Source organism: Schistocerca americana, chromosome 8 (genome assembly GCF_021461395.2).
Source record: "Schistocerca americana isolate TAMUIC-IGC-003095 chromosome 8, iqSchAmer2.1, whole genome shotgun sequence".
In the NCBI taxonomy this organism is placed as follows: Eukaryota; Metazoa; Arthropoda; class Insecta; order Orthoptera; family Acrididae; genus Schistocerca; species Schistocerca americana.
In genome coordinates this window covers 388,866,334-388,892,482 of record NC_060126.1, presented here as the reverse complement: position 1 = coordinate 388,892,482, position 26,149 = coordinate 388,866,334, and the positions used below count along the sequence as shown (strand labels likewise).

At 38.0% G+C, this 26,149-nt stretch overlaps 1 protein-coding gene across 1 annotated transcript in view; it reads right to left on the bottom strand.

Moving 5' to 3' along the window:
- Positions 1-26,149, bottom strand: part of LOC124545017 (probable ATP-dependent RNA helicase kurz) — a 133,520-nt gene that overhangs the window by 26,673 nt on the left and 80,698 nt on the right. The window contains exon 12 of the mRNA XM_047123794.1: positions 13,231-13,567. Within this exon, the coding sequence (XP_046979750.1) occupies positions 13,231-13,567 (337 nt within the window). The remainder of the gene's footprint in view (positions 1-13,230; positions 13,568-26,149) is intronic.

Here is a 26,149-nt window from a genome sequence, read left to right as displayed (position 1 = left end):
TCTGTTCATTGCAAATATGGTGTGGTGATTTGCTTTTATGCAGGCAATTGACACATTAGCAACCGAGCTGAGCAACATGCACAATAACATCAAATTCACTGTCGAACATAAATCCAATAACAGCATCAATTTATTAAATTTAAAAATATCCAACAAAAACCAGAAACATCACTTTGAAATTTATAGAAAGCAAACAGCCACATATGTGTGCGCATCAACAGCTCATCTTGTCATCCAAACAAACATAAGATGGCATACTTCAGGCCCATGCTGAATCGCCTGCATAAAATTCCACTTGAACCAGTTGAACAACATAAAGAAAAGAATATCATCAAAGCCATAGCTCTAAACAATGGATATAACCCTCACACGATTGATAAATTATCACAAAAAATCCAAAAAACCGCAGACAACAAAGCCCCACACCAGACACCTATGCAGCCAAAGACAAAAACCAGTAAAAAGTGGCAGAAAATATGTCTCACTTCCTTTTCTAAGGAGAATATCCCATAAAATAAGTAATCTTTTCAAAAACACAAACATAAATATAAGCTTCCACACAAACCATAAACTTCAGCAGCTAACCATTCATAATATAAAGAATAACAACCCCCCATGCAAAAGATCAGGTATATAAATTCTCAGATGCCAGAATTGCCCCTTCTTCTATATTAGGCAGACTGGGAGAAACTTTGAGACTCGATTCAAAGAACATTTAGATGCAACACGTTTGAACAATCCTCCAAAATCTGCATTTGCAATGCACACAACTCTCAGTAAATATGGAGTAAAAAACATCGAAGACCACATCCAAATATTGCACCATGCTGAGAAAGATAGCCTCAAGAATCTGCTTGAAGAGACAGAAATATATATACATAAAAGCAAATCACCACACCATATCCTCAATGAACAGACAGAGCTAGCCAATGCAACCTTTCTACAAAATTTCACTCACTTACTTTCCAGTTTAAAACATAATTAAACAACTCCTTTTAACAACAACATGGACTCAATAATCCAAACAAAATATTACATCATAATATGCCTGCCTGCTCAATCACACATTACTGCAACTGTAAAACTGATAAAAAAAAATTGGTGAGCCATACTACATTAATATAATTTCTACTGTCACATTATTCATTTTAACTCATCTCTATGTTGTTGCCTGTTTACGGCATAGTGTTTACACAATACCATATATATATAAGTAACATTCACACAAACTGGTTACTGTGTTCCCCGAATTTATTTGAAATTAATGCTCACTGAATACGGTTTGCTCACAATGTAACGTTTATTCTTTATAATATAAATGCTTGTAATGTTACCTTAATTCTTTGTAAAAAAATTAAAAAATCTACTGTCAAATCAAAGCAATGTGTACATTGTAATACACGAACTTTTTTGGCACTGCTTTACACCTAAACATAGCTGCCTGCTCGGTCACGCATTAGTGCAACTGTAAAATTGATCCAAAATTTCAGTGCGCCATACTATGTTAATAGAGGGAAACATTCCACGTGGGAAAAATATGTCTGTATATGTGTGGATGGATATGTGTGTGTGTGTGAGTGTATACCCATCCTTTTTTCCCCCCTAAGGTAAGTCTTTCCACTCCCGGGATTGGAATGACTCCTTACCCTCTCCCTTAAAACCCACATCCTTTCGTCTTTCCCTCTCCTTCCCTCTTTCCTGACGAAGCAGCCGTTGGTTGCGAAAGCTAGAATTTTGTGTGTATGTTTGTGTGTCTATCGACCTGCCAGCGCTTTCTTTTGGTAAAGTCACATCACCTTTGTTTTTAGATATACTATGTTAATATAATTACTAGTGTCATATTATTCAGTTTATCTCACCTCTATTTTGCAAAAATAGACAATGTCTGCAGGGATACCGCAATCACTTTTTATATAATGTTACTTATAATCCGTCTTGATTGCATGTGAAGGTTGCTGAGTGTGGACGGGTTACTCATGTAACTGAAATTGCAGACCTGAAGATGGTACTAGAGGAACCGAAACTGGTCATGTCAATAAACATTTTTGCAATCAAGAAGGATTTTAAGTAATATTATCTCACCTCTATGTTGTTCCCTGTATATAGCATAGCATTTAGATAATACCATGTAAGTAGCATTCACACAAACCGGTTACTACATCTGTCAACTTCATCTGTAACATTATATGCTCATAATGTAAAGTTTATCTTTGTGTTTTATTTGTTCTTGATGTTATGTTTATTCTTTATAATCATCCATACTGTGAAATCAAAGTAATCTATATATTGTAATGTCTGTAAGAGAGAACATCTCTGGCACTGTTGTATTTGTGAAACAGCAATCTTTGTGTCAACTTCACATGTGGCAAATACTTTTTGGTGTGTGTGTGTTTTGTGCTTTTCACAATATGGTGATATGCAAATCATATAAGTGCTGCATATACTTTGTAATATTTCAAAAATACAATCCTGCAACTTTGCAAGAAAATTTTGTGGAATTTTCCATGTAAGTACTATAACTACTTAACCTCACATACTTGTTTACTCTGTATTACATCGTTTGGAGATTAGTTATGTTCACATAGGGCACTTTTAACATTGTTTGCTACCTTAGGGCACCAACACACCAAGAATATTTCGCTACAGTGGGAGAATAAAAATAAAAAACTGAGATTACATAAAGTGCATCTTGTGAACAGCCGTCTGATGATGAACTTGTTAGTTCGAAACCAGATATGGCGCTATTTACTTAAAGAAATATCATTATTAATAGTGGCTAGTTGCTGTCTTCTCCTTTGTAAGAATCAACCTACATTACTTGGTTAAAGCTTGTTAGTTCATAGCTTTCATATAATTGTAAATGGTACATTTTACTGCCTTCCTCCACAGCTTACTTATATCTACAGTGGATTAATAAAAACAGAGAGAAGAAATCACCCTAACTACAGGCCTACGTCACTCCCCCCCCCCCCCCCCCCCCAATCACTTTTTGGTAGAGAGGGAGGAGGAGGAAGTGGTCTTAAGTACAATATTGACTCAACTACCACAGCATGCCAACTAACTTCCAGTCTGGATGCCATAAATGGCTCATTATGGAAAATCATCATCTCGCAAATAAAATTCTGACAAATGAACTTACTATGGCATTTGATCCTGTGGACCACAAAATTTGACACGGGCAACTAAAATTTGATCAAGTGCTCTTAGGATTTATTGAGACCTCCCTTCATTGTAGGATAAAACTAAACTCAAAATGATACAGACACAATGTGGGCTCCATAAGGTTTGGAATGTGATCTGCTAGTGTTCCTATCCCTCATAAATAACTTTTAGATGGCTCTCCAAAATTGTTCAAAATTGGTGATATTTCCTGATGACACAAACATGCTAATAAAGGACTAAACTAAAACATACTAAACACTGTTCAAATAAAGACAGGAGATTCTTGCAACTGGCTCACAAAATCAAAAAATCGTTCAAATGGCTCTGAGCACTAAGGGACTTAACTTTTGTGGTCATCAGTCCCCTAGAACTTAGAACTACTTAAACCTAACTAACCTAAGGACATCACACACATCCATGCCCGAGGCAGGATTCGAACCTGCGACCGTAGCAGTCGCGCAGTTCCGGACTGAGCGCCTTAACCGCGAGACCACCACGGCCAGCTCACAAAATCAGTTTAAGTCTAAATCTCCCATAGACTCATATGCAATTTAAAAACAAAACTTTTCTTGGGATCCAGGTGGATAAAAATTACAAACCGTGACGACAAAAATATAGAATGTCAAGAATTTCAGTTCGCTTTGTTCTGCACTTAGAAGTACTTTTCATTGAATTGATTTGAAGTGCAGATTGGTGGTCTATTTTACACGACTTTTACCATGCTGTTTTACAAACTTACTTTTGGGGGAATGCAGATAAACTAAAGCAAGTACTTATCCTGCATAAAACAACAGCAAGAATTCTGAGTGAAGTAGAAAACTGGACATCTTGCAATAACCTCGTTAAAGGTATTGGCATTCTTGCACTTACTTTTCATTTGCAAATGGCCTCTTGCTCTTTATCTACGTCAAAAACCACCTTGTTTTATTTCTATGTGATTGGAGATTATTTTAGTTAATATTTAGTACAGTACAGAAAGGAGACTGCTAGATCTACAGTTATTTATTTATTTATTTTTGTTGAAATAGAACAATGATAGTGTTGTTTCAGATTGTACCTGTTGTTAGTTTCTTTACCACCTGCTGTCCTCAACAATAAAATGTGGTGTCTGTCCAACATATGTGTGTGTCTTATTTCTTTATAAACAACTGGAGAAAAGGTAACCAGTCACTGAATTACTGAGGTTTTGGCCAGTCAACAGATATAAAAACGATACCAAACATGTAACTAAGCTTTGAATAATGTCTTTCTTTGGAGGTAGCATACTAACAACACACAAATACTTACAAAGAGTTACAATGAACCTGCACTACAACTCAAGTGGTTTCTTAATTAATTACCCCTTTAATATATGATAGTAAAATCTTCATTTTTTAATATAATCATCTTGTTCCTTCATTTAATTTGGATTGCATGAAAACAGAGGAAAAATGTTAATGCTATAGACAATATGCGTTAACTGTGTGTGCTCTATCAGTGTGGTGGGATGGATTTTTATTCCCTTGCATTTGAACTTATGCATGAGAAAAAGGAAAGTTGTCAATGTACCTTTATTGTTCCATTAACTGGGTACTGTATATAATATTTTTAGTTTTTTTTTTGTTGTCTATGCTATGGGACACTATTGTAATGTTCACTTCTTTGATGCATTGCATGAGTCTGCTGACTATAATTTTACCTGGCTAGCAGATGGGACAGTAGCTTAAACAGTGACTGTTCAAAGTGTACAGAGAATCAAATCGTGAACAGAAAATGCTGGAAGCAATCAGGAAGTTATGTATCATTTTTCATGCAAACCGTGTAACATGACACCTCTCCAGAGTGTGACAAAGCAATCCATTTAGTTTTTTTGTTAACATCTTTTGCAATTCAATTAGCACATATTTGGGTGAAATATATACCTGTTATTGAATCATTTTTATTTGTCATTAACAAAAAAAAAGTGTATTTCTTTATATCATGACTAATAGCAATCGTAATGACTGGACATAAACTGAGAAGTACCTGCAGATAGCTCAGCAGCCAAAAAGTAAATGAATGGAAGGAGAACAGATTTTTATATTCAATATTTTTGGAGCTATTGTTGCTTTTCTGTAGCTTACAAATGATAAGCTGAAAGGACATCAACATGTCTAATTCCTATATAAATAATCATACTGTAAAAATCACACAATGGAAAATCCAGGATGGAATGTAACGATAACCACTATCCTTCCCACCCCTCCCATAATGGTATTCCAACATCCATCGAACCACAATATACTCGTCCATCCCTACACAACCCCTGCTCCCAAGCCCTTACCTCAAGTCACATATCCCTGTAACAGACCTAGATGCAGGACCTGCCCCATACATCGTCCCACCACCACCTACTTCAGTCCGGTCACAAACATCACCTACCCCATCAAAGGCACGGCTACCTGTGAAACCAGTCACGTAATGACGGTAACCACTGTGCTGCATTTTATGTCGGCACGGCAACAACAAGCTATCTGTCTGCATGAATAGCCACTAACAAACTGTGGCCAAGAAACAAGTAGACCACCCTGTTGCTGAGCACACTGCCCGACACGACATCGTTTATTTCAAAGACTGCTTCACAGCCTGTGCCATATTGATCCTCCCCGCGACACCCATCCAGTCCCTTCAACCTTTCAATGTTTCCAATCCAGCAATACATAGTCCTCATTCCACCAATTCACGCAGTCCTTTTACTTCTCTCCTTTTCCACTACCCCCCTCATCTCTCCCCCTGCTGTCCATCTAACCTCCTGCCCAACTGTACTTAGCTGCCCTACCCTCTCCCCATCTCATCCTTGTGCGATTCCCAGCAGCACTTCACTGTCCTCCGCCCCTACCATGCTATCCCTCCTCCTCACTGTCCAAGCATCCTCCTTACTTCCACCCAGTCGCCGCTCTCATCATGCACTGCTGCTGTTGCTCGCAGTGGGGCCTCAGGTGTCAGAGGCTGCAGTCTTGTGTCATATCTATTTTCGACAAAGGCCTTGTTGACCAAAAGCTTATATTGTGACAGTCTTTTCGTTGTTCATATCTGTGACTCAGCATCTCCGCTATATGGTGAGTAGCAACTTTCCTTTTCACAATATTGATCATATTGTAAAGATTTAATGGAGCTGTTTCATCTAAACAAAGCACATTGGCCAGAAAATGACAGAAAGGTTTCAGCAGTGAACAAAGTGAAAGCATTCAAAGCTTAGGAAACACTGTCCTTTCTCCAGATTTGGCTATTTGGTGAGTGTCATTCCACAAATTGGCTATTTTCCCTTTTAAATATCCACCACATATTGTTAATGGTTGCCTACTGCGGACACTGGATTTTCTGAACAACATTCCCATAAACAAAAGACTTTGATGTTAATTTTCAATGGCTTTCCTGCAGTTCCTGTCAGATCCACAAAGTTAAGTGCTGTTGGGTTTGGCTGGCAGTTGGATGGGTGATCGTCTGCAAATTATATGTACTCTCTGCAGATGACATTTCTGTATGCAACAAAAAGTCAACCTTGCATATCTCTATTAAGACTGGGTCATGCAAATTCAATGCAGACACAATCAAAGCTCTAGGAGGGATAAGTCAACAATGGCTGTACAGGGTAACCAAGAGAGTGTGGTAAGAAGATGTAACTGTAGTGCAGGAGAACAGGGAGCTGTCACCCTATGAACTACAAATGGAAACAGTAAAACATGCATCAATTACAGAACTGTAACCTTGCTGTTGCATAATCTAACAATTCGAGTATTCCATTTTGGATTAAAGACTACAAAAATCTGCTGAACCTAGACATAAAAAGAAAATGGCCATAAACCTCAGAAAAGGAACAAAATGGCAGTAAACCACATTAGTGAACTACTGATCTTGTCTTTGCCTAAAGGATGTTTTATGAGAAGTACTGAGAAAAAATAGAAACTTAAGTCTATCTACACAAAGAGAAAGTGTTTGGTTATAGCATCTTTGAGGTCTCTGAAGAGGACTGCTTGAAAACTAGAAGAAACACAGAAAACTGACATGACAGTGGATAAAGCACCTCTCCAAGTTTTTAATTTGTACTATGCATTGTTGTAGAGCACACCACCAGGGGTCAGGTGTGTCAGAATATGTACACAAATCATCCACTACGTATTGTTCCATCAAACTAGTTCACATCTGTAGACAAGCAGCACTTCCAAAGTGGGCTGCTCTTATTTCACCTTCCAGTGCAGCAGCGGTGACTTCAATGAATTGCATACAAATACTTGTCCACCCACATTGACATTTTCCATGTCACTAACAGAGCCACTATTAAGCAATTGTAACAAGGAGAGACGTTCTAGTCACTGATATGCGTCTCTTTTCTGTATGTTTTGCAGTTTTTGTGCATTCATCTATTGACACCCCCAGAGGTACTCACAAATAATGCTGTATATAAATACTGCCCATGTTGTTGTTGTTGTTGTTGTGGTCTTCAGTCCTGAGACTGGTTTGATGAAGCTCTCCATGCTACTCTATCCTGTGCAAGCTTCTTCATCTCCCAGTACCTACTGCAACCTACATCCTTCTGAATCTGCTTAGTGTATTCATCTCTTGGTCCCCCTCTACGATTTTTACCCTCCACGCTGCCCTCCAATACTAAATTGATGATCCCTCGATGCCTCAGAACATGTCCTACCAACCGATCCCTTCTTCTGGTCAAGTTGTGCCACAAACTTCTCTTCTCCCCAATCCTATTCAATACTTCCTCATTAGTTATGTGATCTACCCATCTAATCTTCAGCATTCTTCTGTAGCACCACATTTCGAAAGCTTCTATTCTCTTCTTGTCTAAACTATTTATCGTCCATGTTTCACTTCCATACGTGGCTACACTCCATACAAATACTTTCAGAAATGACTTCCTGACACTTAAATCTATACTCGATGTTAACAAATTTCTCTTCTTCAGAAACGCTTTCCTTGCCACTGCCAGTCTACGATTTATATCTGACCATCATCAGTTACTTTGCTCCCCAAATAGCAAAACTCCTTTACTACTTTAAGTGTCTCATTTCCTAATCTAATTCCCTCAGCATCACCCGACTTAATTCGACTACATTCCATTATCCTCGTTTTGCTTTTGTTGGTGTTCATCTTATATCCTCTTTTCAAGACACTGTCCATTCCATTCAACTGCTCTTCCAAGTCCTTTGCTGTCTCTGACAGAATTACAATGTCATCGGCGAACCTCAAAGTTTTTATTTCTTCTCCATGGATTTTAATACCTACTCCGAATTTTTCTTTTGTTTCCTTTACTGCTTGCTCAATATACAGATTGAATAACATCGGGGAGAGGCTACAACCCTGTCTTACTCCCTTCCCAACCACTGCTTCCCTTTCATGTCCCTCGATTCTTATAACTGCCATCTGGTTTCTGTACAAATTGTAAATAGCCTTTCGCTCCCTGTATTTTACCCCTGCCACCTTTAGAATTTGGAAGAGAGTATTCCAGTCAACATTGTCAAAAGCTTTCTCTAAGTCTACAAATGCTAGGAACGTAGGTTTGCCTTTCCTTAATCTTTCTTCTAAGATAAGTCGTAAGGTCAGTATTGCCTCACGTGTTCCAGTATTTCTACGGAATCCAAACTGATCTTCCCCGAGGTCGGCTTCTACTAGTTTTTCCATTCGTCTGTAAAGAATTCGTGTTAGTATTTTGCAGCTGTGGCTTATTAAACTGATTGTTCGGTAATTTTCACATCTGTCAACACCAGATTTCTTTGCGATTGGAATTATTATATTCTTCTTGAAGTCTGAGGGTATTTCACATGTTTCATACATCTTGCTCACCAGATGGTAGAGTTTTGTCAGGACTGGCTCTCCCAAGGGCGTCAATAGTTCCAATGGAATGTTGTCTACTCCGGGGGCCTTGTTTCGACTCAGGTCTTTCAGTTCTCTGTCAAACTCTTCACGCAGTATCGTATCTCCCATTTCATCCTCATCTACATCCTCTTCCATTTCTATAATATTGTCCTCAAGTACATCGGTCTTGTATAGACCCTCTATATATTCCTTCCAGCTTTCTGCTTTCCCTTCTTTGCTTAGAACGGTTTCCATCTGAGCTCTTGATGTTCATACAAGCGGTTCTCTTATCTCCAAAGGTCTCTTTAATTTTCCTGTAGGCAGTATCTATCTTACCCCTAGTGAGATAAGCCTCTACATCCTTACATTTGTCCTCTAGCCATGCCTGCTTAGCCATTTTGCACTTCCTGTCGATTTCATTTTTGAGACGTTTGTATTCCTTTTTGCCTGCTTCATTTACAGCATTTTTATATTTTCTTCTTTCATCAATTAAATTCAATATTTCTTCTGTTACCCAGGGATTTCTACTAGCCCTAGTCTTTTTACCTACATGATCCTCTGCTGCCTTCACTACTTCATCCCTCAAAGCTACCCATTCTTCTTCTACTGTATTTCTTTCCCCCATTCCTGTCAATTGTTCCCTTATGCTCTCCCTGAAACTCTGTACAACCTCTGGTTTAATCAGTTTATCCAGGTCCCATCTCCTTAAATTCCCACCTTTTTGTACTTCCTTCAGTTTTAATCTACAGTTCATAACCAATAGATTGTGGTCAGAGTCCACATCTGCCCCTGGAAATGTCTTACAATTTAAAACCTGGTTCCTAAATCTCTGTCTTACCATTATATAATCTATCTGATACCTTTTAGTATCTCCAGGGTTCTTCCATGTATACAACCTTCTTTCATGATTCTTAAACCAAGTGTTAGCTATGATTAAGTTGTGCTCTGTGCAAAATTCTACCAGGCGGCTTCCTCCTTAATTTCTTAGCCCCAATCCATATTCACCTACTACGTTTCCTTCTCTCCCTTTTCCTACACTCGAATTCCAGTCACCCATGACTATCAAATTTTCGTCTCCCTTCACAATCTGAATAATTTCTTTTATTTCACCATACATTTCTTCAATTTCTTCATCATCTGCAGAGCTAGTTGGTATATAAACTTGTACTACTGTAGTAGGAGTGGGCTTCGTATCTATCTTGGCCACAATAATGCGTTCACTATGCTGTTTGTAGTAGCTTACCCGCATTCCTATTTTCCTACTCATTATTAAACGTACTCCTGCATTACCCCTATTTGATTTTGTGTTTATAACCCTGTAGTCACCTGACCAGAAGTCTTGTTCCTCCTGCCACCGAACTTCACTAATTCCCACTATATCTAACTTTAACCTATCCATTTCCCGTTTTAAATTTTCTAACCTACCTGCCCGATTAAGGGATCTGACATTCCACGCTTCGATTCGTAGAATGCTAGTTTTCTTTCTCCTGATAACGACATCCTCTTGAGTAGTCCCCGCCCGGAGATCCGAATGGGGGACTATTTTACCTCCGGAATATTTTACCCAAGAGGACGCCATCATCATTTAACCATACAGTAAAGCTGCATGCCCTTGGGAAAAATTATGGCCGTAGTTTCCCCTTGCTTTCAGCCGTTCGCAGCACCAGCACAGCAAGGCCGTTTTGGTTATTGTTACAAGGCCAGATCAGTCAATCATCCAGACTGTTGCCCTTGCAACTACTTAAAAGGCTGCTGCCCCTCTTCAGGAACCACATGTTTGTCCGGCCTCACAATAGATACCCCTCCGTTGTGGTTGTACCTACGGTACGGCTATCTGTATCGCTGAGGCACGCAAGCCTCCCCACCAACGGTAAGGTCCATGGTTCATGGGGCCCATGACAGCTAATATTATTTGGTTGGTGCATAAGTTCAGAGCATTTTTGTTTTTTATGTTGGTATTTTAGTTGCTATGGGTTTATTTACTGATTGTAATTTTTTATTTGTAGTTTACTATCGCTGTTTGAAGTTAAATATTGTCTTTTGGAGATACTGAGTGGAACTGTGGATGCTAGAATATGAAGTACCAAGTAGAGAAATTGCAACATTTCCAACATATTCTTCTGTTTGAGTTCAATAGATGGGCAACAGCAGCAGAGAGAGCCAGAAACATTATCACCTTGTTTGGGGATAATAGCACTTGACAGAGCATGGCAAGAAAATGGTTTTCTTGTTTTAAGGAGGATCGTTTTGTCATTAGTGACCCTCCAATTTCAGGAAGAACTTCGGGGTTTGATGAAGATTGTTTGAACATATTAATCAACAATGATCCACATCAGTGTGCTTGAGAACTGGCAAAAGTGATAAACTGTGATAATTCCACCATTGTGTGACATTTGCATGGATAATGATACACATCAGTGCGCTCGAGAAATGGCAAATGGGATGAACTGTGATACCACCACTATTGTGTGACATTTGCATGCAATGGGGAAGGTTCAAATATCAGGTGTATGTGCGGCACATGTTCTACGCCAAAATCATAAAAATCAGTGGGTGACCATATATGCATCTCTGCTTGCTTCTCATCAACTGGCTTGTGAATAACACCCGCCATTCCTTCCTGTACCATTATTGGTGATGTGAAATGGTGTCTCTATGCTAAAATAAAGGAAAGGAAAGGAAAGGAATGGTTGAGCCCAAACAAAGCAGCAACAGAATAAAAAAATTACCCCAGTGTTGGCTGACTGTTGTAAATAGTGAAAGAGAATATATTAATGATTACTAACGTCTCTGTGTATCTCTTGTATTTATTTAATTTATTGTAAAGCACTACAAACTTATGCATCAACCTAATAGAATGTTTGAGGTGTGAGAAAGTGGCTGAAAACATTGCTGCATGCATGCTGCAATTATGTGATGAAGCCAAGTGCTATGTACAGGTGCAGAATACAAGATTACATCATGTCATAATGAAGAGTGGGGTACAAAATGGGTGTTGCCAGTCACTACTTCTATTCATCATCATAATGAATAAAGTTTTAAAAGCAGTTAGAAAATAGGAATCCATACATAGTTCATTAATAATTACGTAATTGTATGGGTCGAGACAGATGTGGACGACAAATTTTATATCTGGTATGAAAAATTTAAAGGAATGAGCCTGCAATCAGCAAAACCAAGACAATATGTTTTGTATCGAATAGAAATTCACAAACAGTCTATCTAAGAATTTGAAATGAAGAGAATAGGTTGTCGGCATCTTACAATGATGAGATAGCATTGTCTCAGCGCATAACACCATACACTACACACCAAGAGACTGCCAACAGGACATAATAAGCTTCCAATTTTGATCAAGATCGTTTGGCGCAAAACACTTTTTGTTACCTATATCGATGTACAGATGGGCAGCAGTGGTAATTACTGGAACAGTAGAGTGTTGCCTCCATTCAACAGAAACGAATTACCCCCACTCTAGTGGGGTATCAAACTACACTTAAGACTGGAGAGAAGCATGCAAGAGATTGACAAAGTGAAATGACTGCAGTGGTACAGTCATAAGGTGAAAACAGCTCTCCACAGCATCCTTTGGGTAAATTTACCAAAATTTTCTTGGAAGAAGAGCAAATCAGATATTTTGTGATGGCTGGTGCAAGCAAATCAAGAAGCTCAAAATTGGAGATGTTGACTGGCATAAAACATATTAAGGAGAAATGTGCAAGGGAAAAATATTATCGAGGCAGCTCATATACACCCACATTTGGCTTGCTGGAGCAGAAATGACAATAATGATTCCCTGTTAATGATCTCCTTGCATTAAGTTGCTTATTTGCAGAAACGAATATACATTCTATTGACCTCATTTCCTGTGCTGTCCTTCTTGCCTCACTTACTGCCACTATATTTATGGAACCATTACACAAATGAAGTCACCAGTGAACACCATTGACAGGATACTTAAAACAGTGATACGACATGAAAATATCATATCTTTACCAGTTTCATTACTCATCAAAGTCCTAAAGTTCCCAGCATCACAAACCAAGTCATACAAAATGCAGAAGGGGGAGGAGAGGGCAAGGAGGGCGGTGAGGAAGTAAGGGTGGGGGTGGTAACAAAAATTGCTACTTTGTATGCTTGTGCAGATTTTGGAAGACATGGAAGAGATAATTACAGAGTGTGTAAAGCGAATACAGACAATAAAATATCTTAATAAAATCAATGAACTTTCAAACATAATACCTATAAGCATGCTTCCATCGTGGTCTATCTGCTGCATCCTTGATCTCATCCAGGTCCACACGGTGAGCAACCTGATCCACGAGGCCAGAAAGCAGCAGCTGTCGAAGATGTCGGGCCTGGGTATCAGAAGGCGGAGGCATACTTGGATCAACAGCTAACTCGAGTTCAGGTACAGCAAGCTGCAGCTGTGATGCTAACTGCACACGAAGTCTTCGTACCTCTAGCATAGCCTTGTGGCGAAGTCCATGTTCAGAGCAGAATGACTCTAGATCTCGACCACTGTGAGAAGCAGCATACTCGGCAGCACCAACAGCACGCAAGAGTACCATAGGATCACCTAAATTATATTACATACAATAACGTTATAGCTTCTTGTAAATGGGCTGGTACAAAAATTCAGTGATAAAGTATTCCTTCTGATACAGTATAATGTCTTCAACAAGAAACTTGGCAGTAAGAATGTAAAATGAACAAGAATAAATTATGAAGCATTGGAGGTATGAATTAAACAATGCCTTCAGTCACAACGTTTTCGTGTTTTATTAACTACACGATGCGTTTCGGACCCTGTGGGTCCATCGTCAGGTGTAATTTGTCTTAATACATGTTTTATTTATTCTCCTGAATGAGGTGAAATGTATATTCCCGTCACAAAAAGATTTACTGTTAAGTTATGAATTTCGAAAGTCAAATGTGGAAAATGTGTGCAAAATAGTGGAAAATGAACAGTCCAAAGAAAGCATTTTTAACATTTTAGCAACGGCAAACATTCTTTTCTCCATTGTTTTAGTACATGTCACTTCATTCAAGATGTACACTTGCAAACACTTTATAAACACTTCATAGATGTTTTTGTACATGGTGTTGTCAAAGGTGAATTTATTTGTAGTGCTAAAGATATAACTATTAAACAATTGACATAAGCAAGAATTAACTTTAGAATAGGTCTTTAAAATTACTGAAATAACTAAGCCTTGCAAAATCTGTTTGTTCATTTAACATAGATTCTGGTTTTTTGATTTTGTGGAGGTATATCTCCAGTTGTTCTAACAGACTTGGGGTCTTACCATTGGCTTCATTATGTAGTATTACCAAATTGTTTTCTAGACTGTTGATGACATGTTTTGTTTCCAACATATGTTGTGCAATGACTGATTTTTCGAAATTCTTGAGCCTGAAAGCATTTACATGTTCTTTAAAATGGGTCTTGAAGTTTCTGTCTGTTTACCCTACATAGTAGGCAGAACAACTGGGGCATGATACTTTGTACACTCCGCTGTTGTTGTATGTTTGTGTATTTAATTTTAGGTTATGGATGAGTAGGTTTCCTAACTTATTATTGGTTGAGAATGCAACTGTTACATTTGTTTGTCCGAAAAAGGTTGGCATTTTTTGTGATATGGGGCCCAGGTATGAGATACTGGCGAATATTTCCTCTTCTTTCACAGTGTGTTCATTCGTTGCGTTGCTTTTGTGTATTTGTCTGCTTAAATTGTCGTTTATTTTGGCTGTGTAGCCATTGCTTATGGCAATGCTCTTTATTGTATCTATCTCATTTTTGACAGTGTTTTCTTCTAAATCAAGGGAGTGTACTCGGTGTAGCATGGACCTAAATGCAGCAAGAAATTAGAAGCCATGCAACTAAAACTGCATCAGCAACAGAATAACCAAACATCCAACAAAACACAATTTTATAAAAGAGTCATTAACCAAACTGACATCACCTTCATTGAAAAGGAACAACATCCACTCAGGAAAGTGCTAAAACAAAATTTAAACCCACATTAAGTAACAATAACCTCAAAAATCTGACCATACACACTAAAAAAGCAGCTGATTTAGCTGAAAATTGGAAAACGTAAGTAACTGGAATTATTTCTACAGAAGAATCACGTACCAATTTTAGCAGTGCAGGAAACAAGAGTCTTCAATGAGAATTTAGGTGATACAGGACATTACAGAATTTATGAAGGTAAATCAATAGTAAGAATAATGGAAAACACGCCAATATCTGGAACAGCATTTTATGAAAACAAGAAAATTGTAGGCAATATAACAGATTTTAAGTAAAAATCAGAAACAATTCTCAAATTGATAATAAAGTGAAATAATAAAAACTATACCATTATATATTGCTATGAACAACAGAAGAAATTCACAGAAAGTAAATCAATTTTGGGATATGGCAGAATCCGATATCTCCAACATGCCTAAAAACAATGTTTTAAGTCTCCGCTTTTATGAGAAATTTGAGAAGGAGACGAAATTTCAGAATATTGTAGCCAAATATCCATCACACTTGTCAAAGTGCGTTAAGATGTTCTAGTTAAAACTGATGTCCACACATTTTTGCAAACTAGGAGGGTGGTTTGAAAAGTTCTCAGAGTCACCACGAGAGGTCAGTGCTAGCGCAATGGGTTGTTCACATGATATTCATTGGATATTGGATTGTTGCCTGTAAATGCATGCCACATCAGTGCTCTTGGATGAGAGCTGTGGCAGTGATGTGGTTCTATTGTTGTTCCCGCGTAGTGATTTGCGAAGATGAGGAGGGAATCGAGATTTGAGCAATTATTAAGTACATTGTAAAGAAAGGTATGAAAGCAAAGAACATTCATGCCAATTTCCAGAATACACTGGGGGACTCTGCTCCTTCATATTCAACTGTTGTCAAGTGGACAAATGAATTTAAATTTGGTTGAGAGCGCTTAGATGATGATCCGCACAGTGGTCGGCCAAGACATGTCACTACTCCAGAAATAATTGCAAAAGTGCATGAAATGGTAATGGAGGATCGCTGATTGAAAGTACGTGAAATTTCTCACGCTTGCCAGATGTCACCTCAAGGGGTATATCACATTTTAACTCAAGAATTAGGAGAAACGAACAAAAGTTTTTGGGCCTGTTTGCGACCACAGATGAAACTTCGATGCACTACTATACACCAGAGACAAAACAACAGCCAAAGCAGTGTAAACATCTGATTCTCCATCACCAAAGAAAGCAAAGAAAATTCCTTCAGCGGGAAAGGTCATGGCATCAGTGTTCTGGGATGCGAAGGGGATTCTGTTTGTGGATTATCTCTCCACTGGGCAAACAATTACTGAAGAATACTATGCTAACCTCCTGGACAAATTGCATCAAAATAAGCTTGCAATTAACATGCAAAAAATTGCACATCTGGTAAAAAAATAGACTTTTCATATCATTGCCCAAATATAAGTAGATTAGTTTGTCTTTCGTTTTTCACCTGATAGATCAGAATTTTCAAATAATTGAATATCATAATGGATAAATATAATTAAATTCAAACTCACAAAATTCTGATTGGGAAAAGAATGATATAAAGAAAAAGTGAAAGAAATGAAGAAGTTCATACGCTGTTTAAAATGATGTGGCAAAGGATGTGTAATAAAAAGTTACATGTAAGCCAACTAACTAAATAAAAATTATTATCAGAGTAATTTCGATAATGATTTAAAAATAAAAAAGAAACCTTGTGCACCTGATGAGATTCAAACCCATAACCTCCCGCACGTGAAACCGTTACCCTATTCGTAACACCACACAACCACACTACGTAACAGAACTTTTTTAACACTTTTGACACTCAAAATTATGATTTTTTTTCTTTTTTCAATTACTCACAAACAAGGGCCAACCAGTGTGAATGACTGCAGTGGGTGATACATGGAATCCTTTCTACATCACCATACTGATAGTTTCAAAAAGCCAAATGCACCACTAGGGACCTCTCCTTGTTAGTTATCTTTCTGCCATTATGTACATTTCCTTTCTATATTCTCATTTCACTTCTCCAAGTTTCTCTTGCTCCCAATTTATATTTAATTTCAGCCTATATGTATCTGTTCCTTTTTTTTTTTTTTAAGAAATCTATGTGTGACATACTAGGATCACATAACAGAAAGTTCCTCTTTCTGTGTTGTTTCCTACTTTCCAGTACAACTTCACTCCCCCCCCCCCCCCCCCCCCCCATGTTGTCATTTCCCAATTTCTTATTTTTTATACCTTGAAAGCCTTCAAAATTTAGTATTTTATTATTAAAAAGACATTTTTCCGTCATTTTTGATTCTTTGATGTTGTTTCTTTCCAGTCCTTTTCTTAATTCTGTAATCCATGCTATCGTAGATTTCTTTTTCCTGAAATACACAAACGTTCATTTCGTTAGTCTATTTTTCATTTAGTAGACATGTCCATAGAAAATTAATCTCTACTTTTTGTTGATCTTCTCATTTTCCAACCATCTGCAGTTTCTATTGCACACATTATTTTTCTGATAATCCGTCTTTCAAGTCCATCTAGTCTATCCAACTTATAGATCATTGCCAAGGAGTCACACGCATGTAAACATTTTAGTTGTACCACAGTGGTATACCAGTAATGTTATAATTCTGCAGTTCTTGTTGTAGATTTTTTTCTGCTACACCAAATACTCTCTCTGTTTTATTATGTTTTACATCTATTGCAAATTTTTCTAGTCACTTCTGCTGTTATGTTTTCTCCAAGATATTTAAATGTATTTTGAAGTCACTCTATTTTACATATTGGTGTTTCTATGTGGGTGTGTTTTTTATATTTATCACAAATTTTGAGTCCAGTGCTATTGCTGTTTTTTTTTTTCCAGCAGATTTATTTGAGTAACTGCTTCTGTCAGATTTCCTGAAAATAATCCTTACCAAAAATTTCACGATTTTTAGCTCCAAATTTCAGACTCCTATAACTGTTTTCTAAAACTCGGTTAAACTACACATGTGATAAGCTGTCCCCTTCTCTTGCCAGTTTTTATTTTAAATGCATGAGATACTTTTCCCTTAACTATTTTATTAATTAATTGATTTATTAATCAATGAAAAGTCCAGGATGGAATAATGACAATTTGATTGAAAGGACAGATCACTTCTCACCATACAGTGGAGAAGCTGAGTCACACACACACACACACACACACACACACACATTTATGCAAACGCACCTCATATCTCATATGCACATGCCCACTGCCTCTGGCTGCTTGGCTGCTGAGGCCAGACTGCACAGCATGACGAGAGAAGCAGTCTGGGTGATGTGGGCACCTACAGTCTTTTTACTTCTCTCCTTTTCCACACCCCCACCCTCTCCTCAACCTCTTGACTGCACCTAGCTGATATACCCTCCCCCACCTCATCCCTGCATGTTCCCACAAGCAGCACTTTGTACCCCAACCCTACCCTGCTACCTCTGCCACACCCTGCCCCAGCTTCCTTACCCTCACCACATAAATTGCTTCTCCCTTCATGCTCTGTTGCTCACAGCCTAGCCTTGGCAACCAGAGACAGTGGTAATATGTGAATGAGTTGCTTGTATGAATATGTGTGTGTGTGTGTGTGTGTGTGTGTGTGTGTGTGTGTGTGTCCCTAATTCAGAAAAATGCCTTTTTGGTCAAAAGCTTACTATTTGTTTACCAATCTTTTCGTTGTGTCTGTGCGCAGCTCAGCATCTTCGCTGTGTGGTGAGTAGCAATCTATTCTTAAGTATCATATTTTTAGAGGTTAACAAATTATGTTTTTGTTAATTTTACTTTAAAACAAAATACCCTAATGATATTTATCTATTGTTGCTCTGTCTGGTGAATCAATAATGGTATTATTAATGGTTTGCTGATTAAGATTCTGCGCTGAATTATTGATTTTATATTAAAACCTGTTCAGTGCAGCTGCTTCTCTTTCAAAAAGCGCCCTGATTTTCTTCTAGTCGTTTGTGTAAAAGATTCTTCAACTCTGTTCAGGAGAATTTTTAATATTTTGAATGTAACTGGCAGAAACCATACTCCTCTGTAATTGCTGTAATTTTGTTTGTTACCTTTTTTCATCTAGTGGATGGATGACTGCTATTTTTCATGCTTCTGGAATCTTTTCTGTTTTCCAAATGTTTTCAAAAAAACAGTTATAATATTTGCTTCTGACCATTTCAGTAATTCTCTGTAACTGAGCGTTGCTTTGCTGATTTTGAGTGTTTTGATGGCTTCATGAATTTCTAGCTATGTTGGTGGTAAATCTTCCTCAGAATTTTTTGGTATTGTTGAAAACTAGTTTATCAGTTGAGACCAGACAGTTTAAGAGCTTGTCGAAAAATTTTGTTGATGCTTCACAGGCTTCCTTGTTATTTAATCCTATTTTACCATTTTAAACTTCGAAATAAATACTTGCTGCCTGATACCCTTTAAGTACATGTTCAAAAGTTTGCTAAAAATTATAAGTTGAGCTTTTTCAAAGTTCTTTTGATTTTCTAGATTATTTTTGGTGTTTCTCTTGTTTGTTGTCTGAATTGTTCTAAGGATTCTTCTTTTAAACATACAAATTTTCCCCATTTTTGAGCTCTTTATTCTAGTGCTTCTTCTCAGTCCTTGTGCCACCATGTCTTCTTTTATTCTTGGCTGATTCTAAGGTTTTCATGCCACTTTAGTAATTTGTACCTCAAGTTCATGCTAATCACCTTTTTTGTTTTTTTCTATTTCTTTTCTAAATTTGTCTATAAATTCTGTTGTATTGTTGGCTCTACTGGTGGAGTATCTGATTACTTTCTGTGATTCTTTTTTTTTGTTTTAGATGGAACAAATTATAGTTTAACCTTAGAGAGATAATTATTTGAATTCAATTCCACATTCTGGATCACTTTCACATTCATAATTTCCTTGCTTCTCATTTTGGATATGCCTGTGGAAGTTTTGACTTCTCTTGCTACAAGGCTAGTTTGAAAAGTTCTCAGAATGGAATAGGAAAAAAGTACTTACATTACTGAAACTTCTTTTTATTTTTCAAAGTTGTCTCCTTGTAAATTAATGCACTTGGTCCAACAACGTTCCAGTGGCTTGATCCCATCTCGAAAATGAGTTTCCTCCAGGCCTGCAAAGTAGTTGTCAGCTCCAGCTATCAATTCTTCGTTTGAAGTGACTCTTCATCCACCAAGAAAAATTCTCAGTTTTGGGAAGAGATGGAAGTCTGATGGAGCCATATCAGGTAAATAAGGTGTGTGTGTGGCAACAATTCATACACTAATTTGTGTAATTTTGTCTTGCAACAAAACAAACAGAGAAAAGAGAATACAAACGTGAATAAAATGAGGCCAACAGGAAGTGCAAAATGGCTAAGCAGGAATGGCTAGAGGATTTAGAAGCATATGTTGTTGTTGTTCTTGTTGTTGTTATGGTCTTCAGTCCAGAGACTGGTTTGATGCAGCTCTCCATGCTACTCCATCCTGTGAAAGCTTCTTCCTCTCCCAGTAAATACTGCAACCTACATCCTTCTGAATCTGCTTAGTGTATTCACCCCTGGTCTCCCTCTACGATTTTTACTCTCCATGCTACCCTCCAATACTAAATTGGTGATCCCTTGATGCCTCAGAACATTTCCTACCAACCGATCCCTTCTTCTAGTCAAGTTGTGCCACAAACTCTTCTTCTCCCCAATTCTATTCAATACTTCCTCATTAGTTATGTGATCTACCCATCTAATCTTCAGCATTCTTCTGTAGCACCACATTTCAAAAGCTTCTATTCTCTTCTTGTCTAAACTATTTATCGTCCACGTTTCACTTCCATACATGGCTACACTCCATACAAATACTTTCAGAAACGACTTCCTGACACTTAAATCTATACTCGATGTTAACAAATTTCTCTTCTTCGGAAACGCTTTCCTCGCCATTGCCAGTCTACATTTTATATCCTCTCTACTTCGACCATCATCAGTATTTTGCTCCCCAAATAGCAAAACTCCTTTACTACTTTAAGTGTCTCATTCCCTAATCTAATTCCCTCAGCATCACCCGAGTTAACTCGACTACATTCCATTCTCCTCATTTTGCTTTTGTTGATGTTAATCTTATATCCTCCTTTCAGGACACTGTCCATTCCGTTCAACTACTCTTCCAAGTCCTTTGCTGTCTCTGACAGAATTACAATGTCATCGGCGAACCTCAAAGTTTTTATTTCTTCTCCATGGATTTTAATACCTACTCCGAATTTTTCTTTTGTTTCCTTTATTGCTTGCTCAATATACAGATTGAATAATATTGGGGAGAGGCTACAACCCTGTCTCACTCCCTTCCCAACCACTGCTTCCCTTTCATGTCCCTCGACTCTTATAACTGCCATCTAGTTTCTGTACAAATTGTAAATAGCCTTTCGCTCCCTGTATTTTACCCCTGCCACCTTCAGAATTTGAAAGAGAGTATTCCAGTCAACATTGTCAAAAGCTTTCTCTACGTCTACAAATGCTAGAAATGTAGGTTTGCTTTTTCTTAATCTAGCTTCTAAGTCGTAGGGTCAGTATTTCCTCACGTCTTCCAATATTTCTACAGAATCCAAACTGATCTTCCCCGAGGTCGGCTTCTACCAGTTTTTCCATTTGTCTGTAAAGAATTCGCATTAGTATTTTGCAGCCGTGACTTATTAATCTGATAGTTCGGTAATTTTCACATTTGTCAACACCTGCTTTCTTTGGGATAGGAATTATTATATTCTTCTTGAAGTCTGAGGGTATTTTGCCTGTCTCATACATTTTGCTCACCAGATGGTAGAGTTTTGTCAGGACTGGCTCTCCCAAGGCCGTCAGTAGATCCAATGGAATTTTGTCTACTCCGGGGGCCTTGTTTCGTCTCAGGTCTTTCAGTTCTCTGTCAAACTCTTCACGCAGTCTCATATCTCACATTTCATCTTCATCTACATCCTCTTCCATTTCTGTGATATTGTTCTCAAGTGCACTGCCCTTGTATAGACCCTCTATACACTCCTTCCACCTTTCTGCCTTCCCTTCTTTGCTTAGAACTGGGTTTCCATCTGAGCTCTTGATGTTCATACAAGTGGTTCTCTTATCTCCAAAGGTCTCTTTAATTTTCCTGTAGGCAGTATCTATCTTACCCCTAGTGAGATAAGCCTCTACATTCTTACATTTGTCCTCTAGCAATGCCTGCTTAGCCATTTAGCCCTTCCTGTCGATTTCATTTTTGAGATGTTTGTACTCCTTTTTGCCTGCTTCATTTACAGCATTTTTATATTTTCTTCTTTCATCAATTAAATTCAATATTTCTTCTGTTACCCAAGGATTTCTACTAGCCCTCATCTTTTTACCTACTTGATCCTCTGCTGCCTTCACTACTTCATCCCTCAAAGCTACCCTTTCTTCTTCTACTGTATTTCTTTCCCCCATTCTCGTCAATTGTTCCCTTATGCTCTCCCTGAAAGTCTGTACAACCTCTGGTTTAGTCAGTTTATCCAGGTCCCATCGCCTTAAATTCCCACCTTTTTGCAGTTTATTCAGTTTTAATCTACAGTTCATAACCAATAGATTGTGGTCAGAGTCCACATCTGCCCCTGGAAATGTCTTACAATTTAAAACCTGGTTCCTAAATCTCTGTCTTACCATTATATAATCTATCTGAAACCTGTCAGTACCTCCAGGCTTCTTCCACGTATACAACCTTCTTTCATGATTCTTGAACCAAGTGTTAGCTACAATTAAGTTATGCTCTGTACAAAATTCTACCAGGCGGCTTTCTCCTTCATTTCTTACCCCCAATCTATATTCACTTACTAAGTTTCCTTCTCTTCCTTTTCCTACTGTTGAATTCCAGTCACCCATGACTATTAAATTTTCGTCTCCCTTCACAATCTGAACAATTTCTTTTATCTCATCATACATTTCTTCAATTTATTCGTCATCTGCAGAGCTAGTTGGCATATAAACTTGTACTACTGTAGTAGGCGTGGGCTTTGTGTCTATCTTGGCCACAATAATGCGTTCACTATGCTGTTTGTAGTAGCTTACACTCACTCCTATTTTTTTTTATTTATTATTAAACCTACACCTGCATTACCCCTATTTGATTTTGTATTTATAACCCTGTATTCACCTGACCAAAAGTCTTGTTCCTCCTGCCACCGAACTTCGCTAATTACCACTATATCTAACTTTAACCTATCCATTTCCCGTTTTAAATTTTCTAACCTACCTGCCCGATTAAGGGCTCTGACATTCCATGCTCCGATCCGTAGAATGCCAGTTTTCTTTCTCCTGATAACGGCGTCCTCTTGAGTAGTCCCTGCCCGCAGATCCGAATGAGTGACTATTTTAGCTCTGGAATATTTTACCCAAGAGGACGCCTTCATCATTTAACCATACAGTAAAGCTGCATGCCTTCGGGAAAAATTACGGCTGTAGTTTCCTCTTGCTTTCAGCCGTTCGCAGTACCAGCACAGCAAGGCCGTTTTGGTTAGTGTTACAAGGCCAGATCAGTCAATCATCCAGACTGTTGCCCCTGCAACTACTGAAAAGGCTGCTGCCCATCTTCAGGAACCACACGTTTGTCTGGCCTCTCAACAGATACCCCTCCATTGTGGTTGCACCGATGGTACGGCTATCTGTATCACTGAGGCATGCAAGCCTCCCCACCAACGACAAGGTCTATGGTGGTTCATGGAGGGGGGGGGGGGTCTATTGTTCATGGGAATGGGCATATATCACTACGGAAAAAATAGATGCTGCCTACAGGAACATTAAAGAAACCCTTAGAGAATAGAGAACCACCAGTATGGAAATCAAGAGCTCAGATTGAAAATCAGCCCTAAACAAAGAAGGGAAAGCAGAAAAGTGGAAGAGTATACAGAGGATCTATACATGTGAGATGTACCTGAGAGCAATATTATGGAAATGGAAGAGGATGCAGATGAAGATGATGTGGGAGATATGATACTGTGTGAAGAATTTGATAGAGCACTGAAAGACCCAAGTCAAAATAAGGCCCTGGGAGTAGACAAAATTGTGTTAGAACTACTGATAGCCTTGGGAGAGCCAGCCATAACAATACTTTTCCTTCTGGTGAGCAAGATGTATGACAGCTGAAATACTCTCAGATTTCAACAAGAATATAATAATTCCAATTTTTAAAAAAATCACAGGTACTGACAGGTGTGAAAACTACTGAACTATCAGTTTAATAAGTCATAGCTCCAAAATGCTAACACAAATTCTTTACAGAAGAATGGGTGAACTTGTAGAAGACGACATCGGGGAAGATCAGTTTGAATTCTGGAGAAATTAAGGAACACTCAAGGCAATACTGACCCTACGACTTCTCATATAAGACACATTCAGGAAAGGCAAAGCTATGTATATAGCATTTGTAGACTTCCATCAATAAAAACAAAATGAGGATCATGGAATGTGGTCAAATTTAATCAGGTGATGCTGAAGGAATTACATTAGGAAATGTGACTTAAAGAAGTAGATGAGTTTTGCTATTTGGGCAGCAAAGTAAATGATGATAGTCGAAGTAGAAAGGATATAAAATGTAGACTGGCAATGGCAAGAAACACGTTTCTGAAGAAGACAGATTTGTTAACACTGATTATAGATTTAAGTGTCAGGAAACTTTTTCTGAAAGTATTTGTATGGAGCATAGCCATGTATAGGTGTGAAATATGGATGACAAACAGTTTAGACAGGAAGAGAATAGAAGCTTTTGAAATGTGATGCTACAGAAGTATGCTGAAGATTAGATGGGTAGGTCATGTAGCTAATGAGGTTCTGAATAGAATTGGGGAGAAGAGAAATTTGGGATATAATCTGATTAAAAGGGATTGGTTGGCAGGACATATTCTGAGGCATCACGGGATCACCAGTTTAGTACTGGAGGGAAGAGTGCGTTCGTGAGCGTGAGTGTGTGTGTGTGTGTGTGTGTGTGTGTGTGTGTGTGTGTGTGTGTGGAGGGGGGGGGGGGGAGGAGATAAAAATCATAGGAGACCAAGAGATGAATACAGTAAGCAGATATAGAAAGATGTAAGTTGCGGTAGTTACTCAGAGATAAAGAGGCTTGCAAGGGATAGAGTATCATCAAACCAGTCTTTGTACTGAAGGCCACAACAACAACAAATCAGCTGTGATGACACTGAAATCTACTGGTGTTCTATGTTACCAAGGTTGCCCTTCTGTTCGAAAACTTATCTCTCTCAAAAAATTAATGAAGAGTGGTTTTCTTCCAATTGTGCACTGGAGTAACATTTTGTATGTATTATATCTGACACTCTGCAAACCTTTCTTTTCTTTCTTTCTTTTTAAGTCAATGAACTTCAGCTACAAATTTCACAGAATGTATATATTTCCTTCTTGATCTCTTCCTACTATAATGACTCTTGCACAAAGCAAATCATTTTATATGATCAGTTCTTCTGTTTTCTAAATCAATAAACACTTTTTTGTCATGTTTTAATCTTTGGTCAAGATGAAGAGAAGAAGGCTTACAGGCTTCATTTTCTAATGTTTTTCCATCGTGAGACTTCTCACTACTTTATTAAATGTCTTATGCGTTTTATGGTAAATGTAGACATTTGTGTACTTTGGTTGCCCTCGCGGCAAATAAACACCTCCTGAATATCGTAGATGTTTCACAAAATGCTTAGCCATAAACCCTTACTGAAACACCATCCAAATTTCCACTGTAAAAATATGCACTGTTACTATTCACTCTGTTGTTTGCTTCACCATGTGCAAGGCCACATAAAAAAGCATTTTGCAGATCATAGTTTCTTAGTTTATAAAACTCCGTAAAAAGATTATCTTTACCACTTTCATTTGTAACATTTGCAACAGCTGAGATAAGCTTTCAGTTTTCACAGCACAATCACAACTGTAATCCTGCTTAATTGATGGAACAGTTCTATCTGTTTTTTCACTCGTGTAGTGTAGTCCCAAATTTCTTCATACTTTTGCCTTTCTTTACTTCTAGTCATCTTCATTTCTAGCATGTTTTCTACATTTCTCACAACTACTAGATACAGACTCTTCTTCACTATTAGCCATGGTACCAACACTATAACATGTAACTGCAAGTGTATGTCCTACTGTCTACCACTAACTGACTTAAT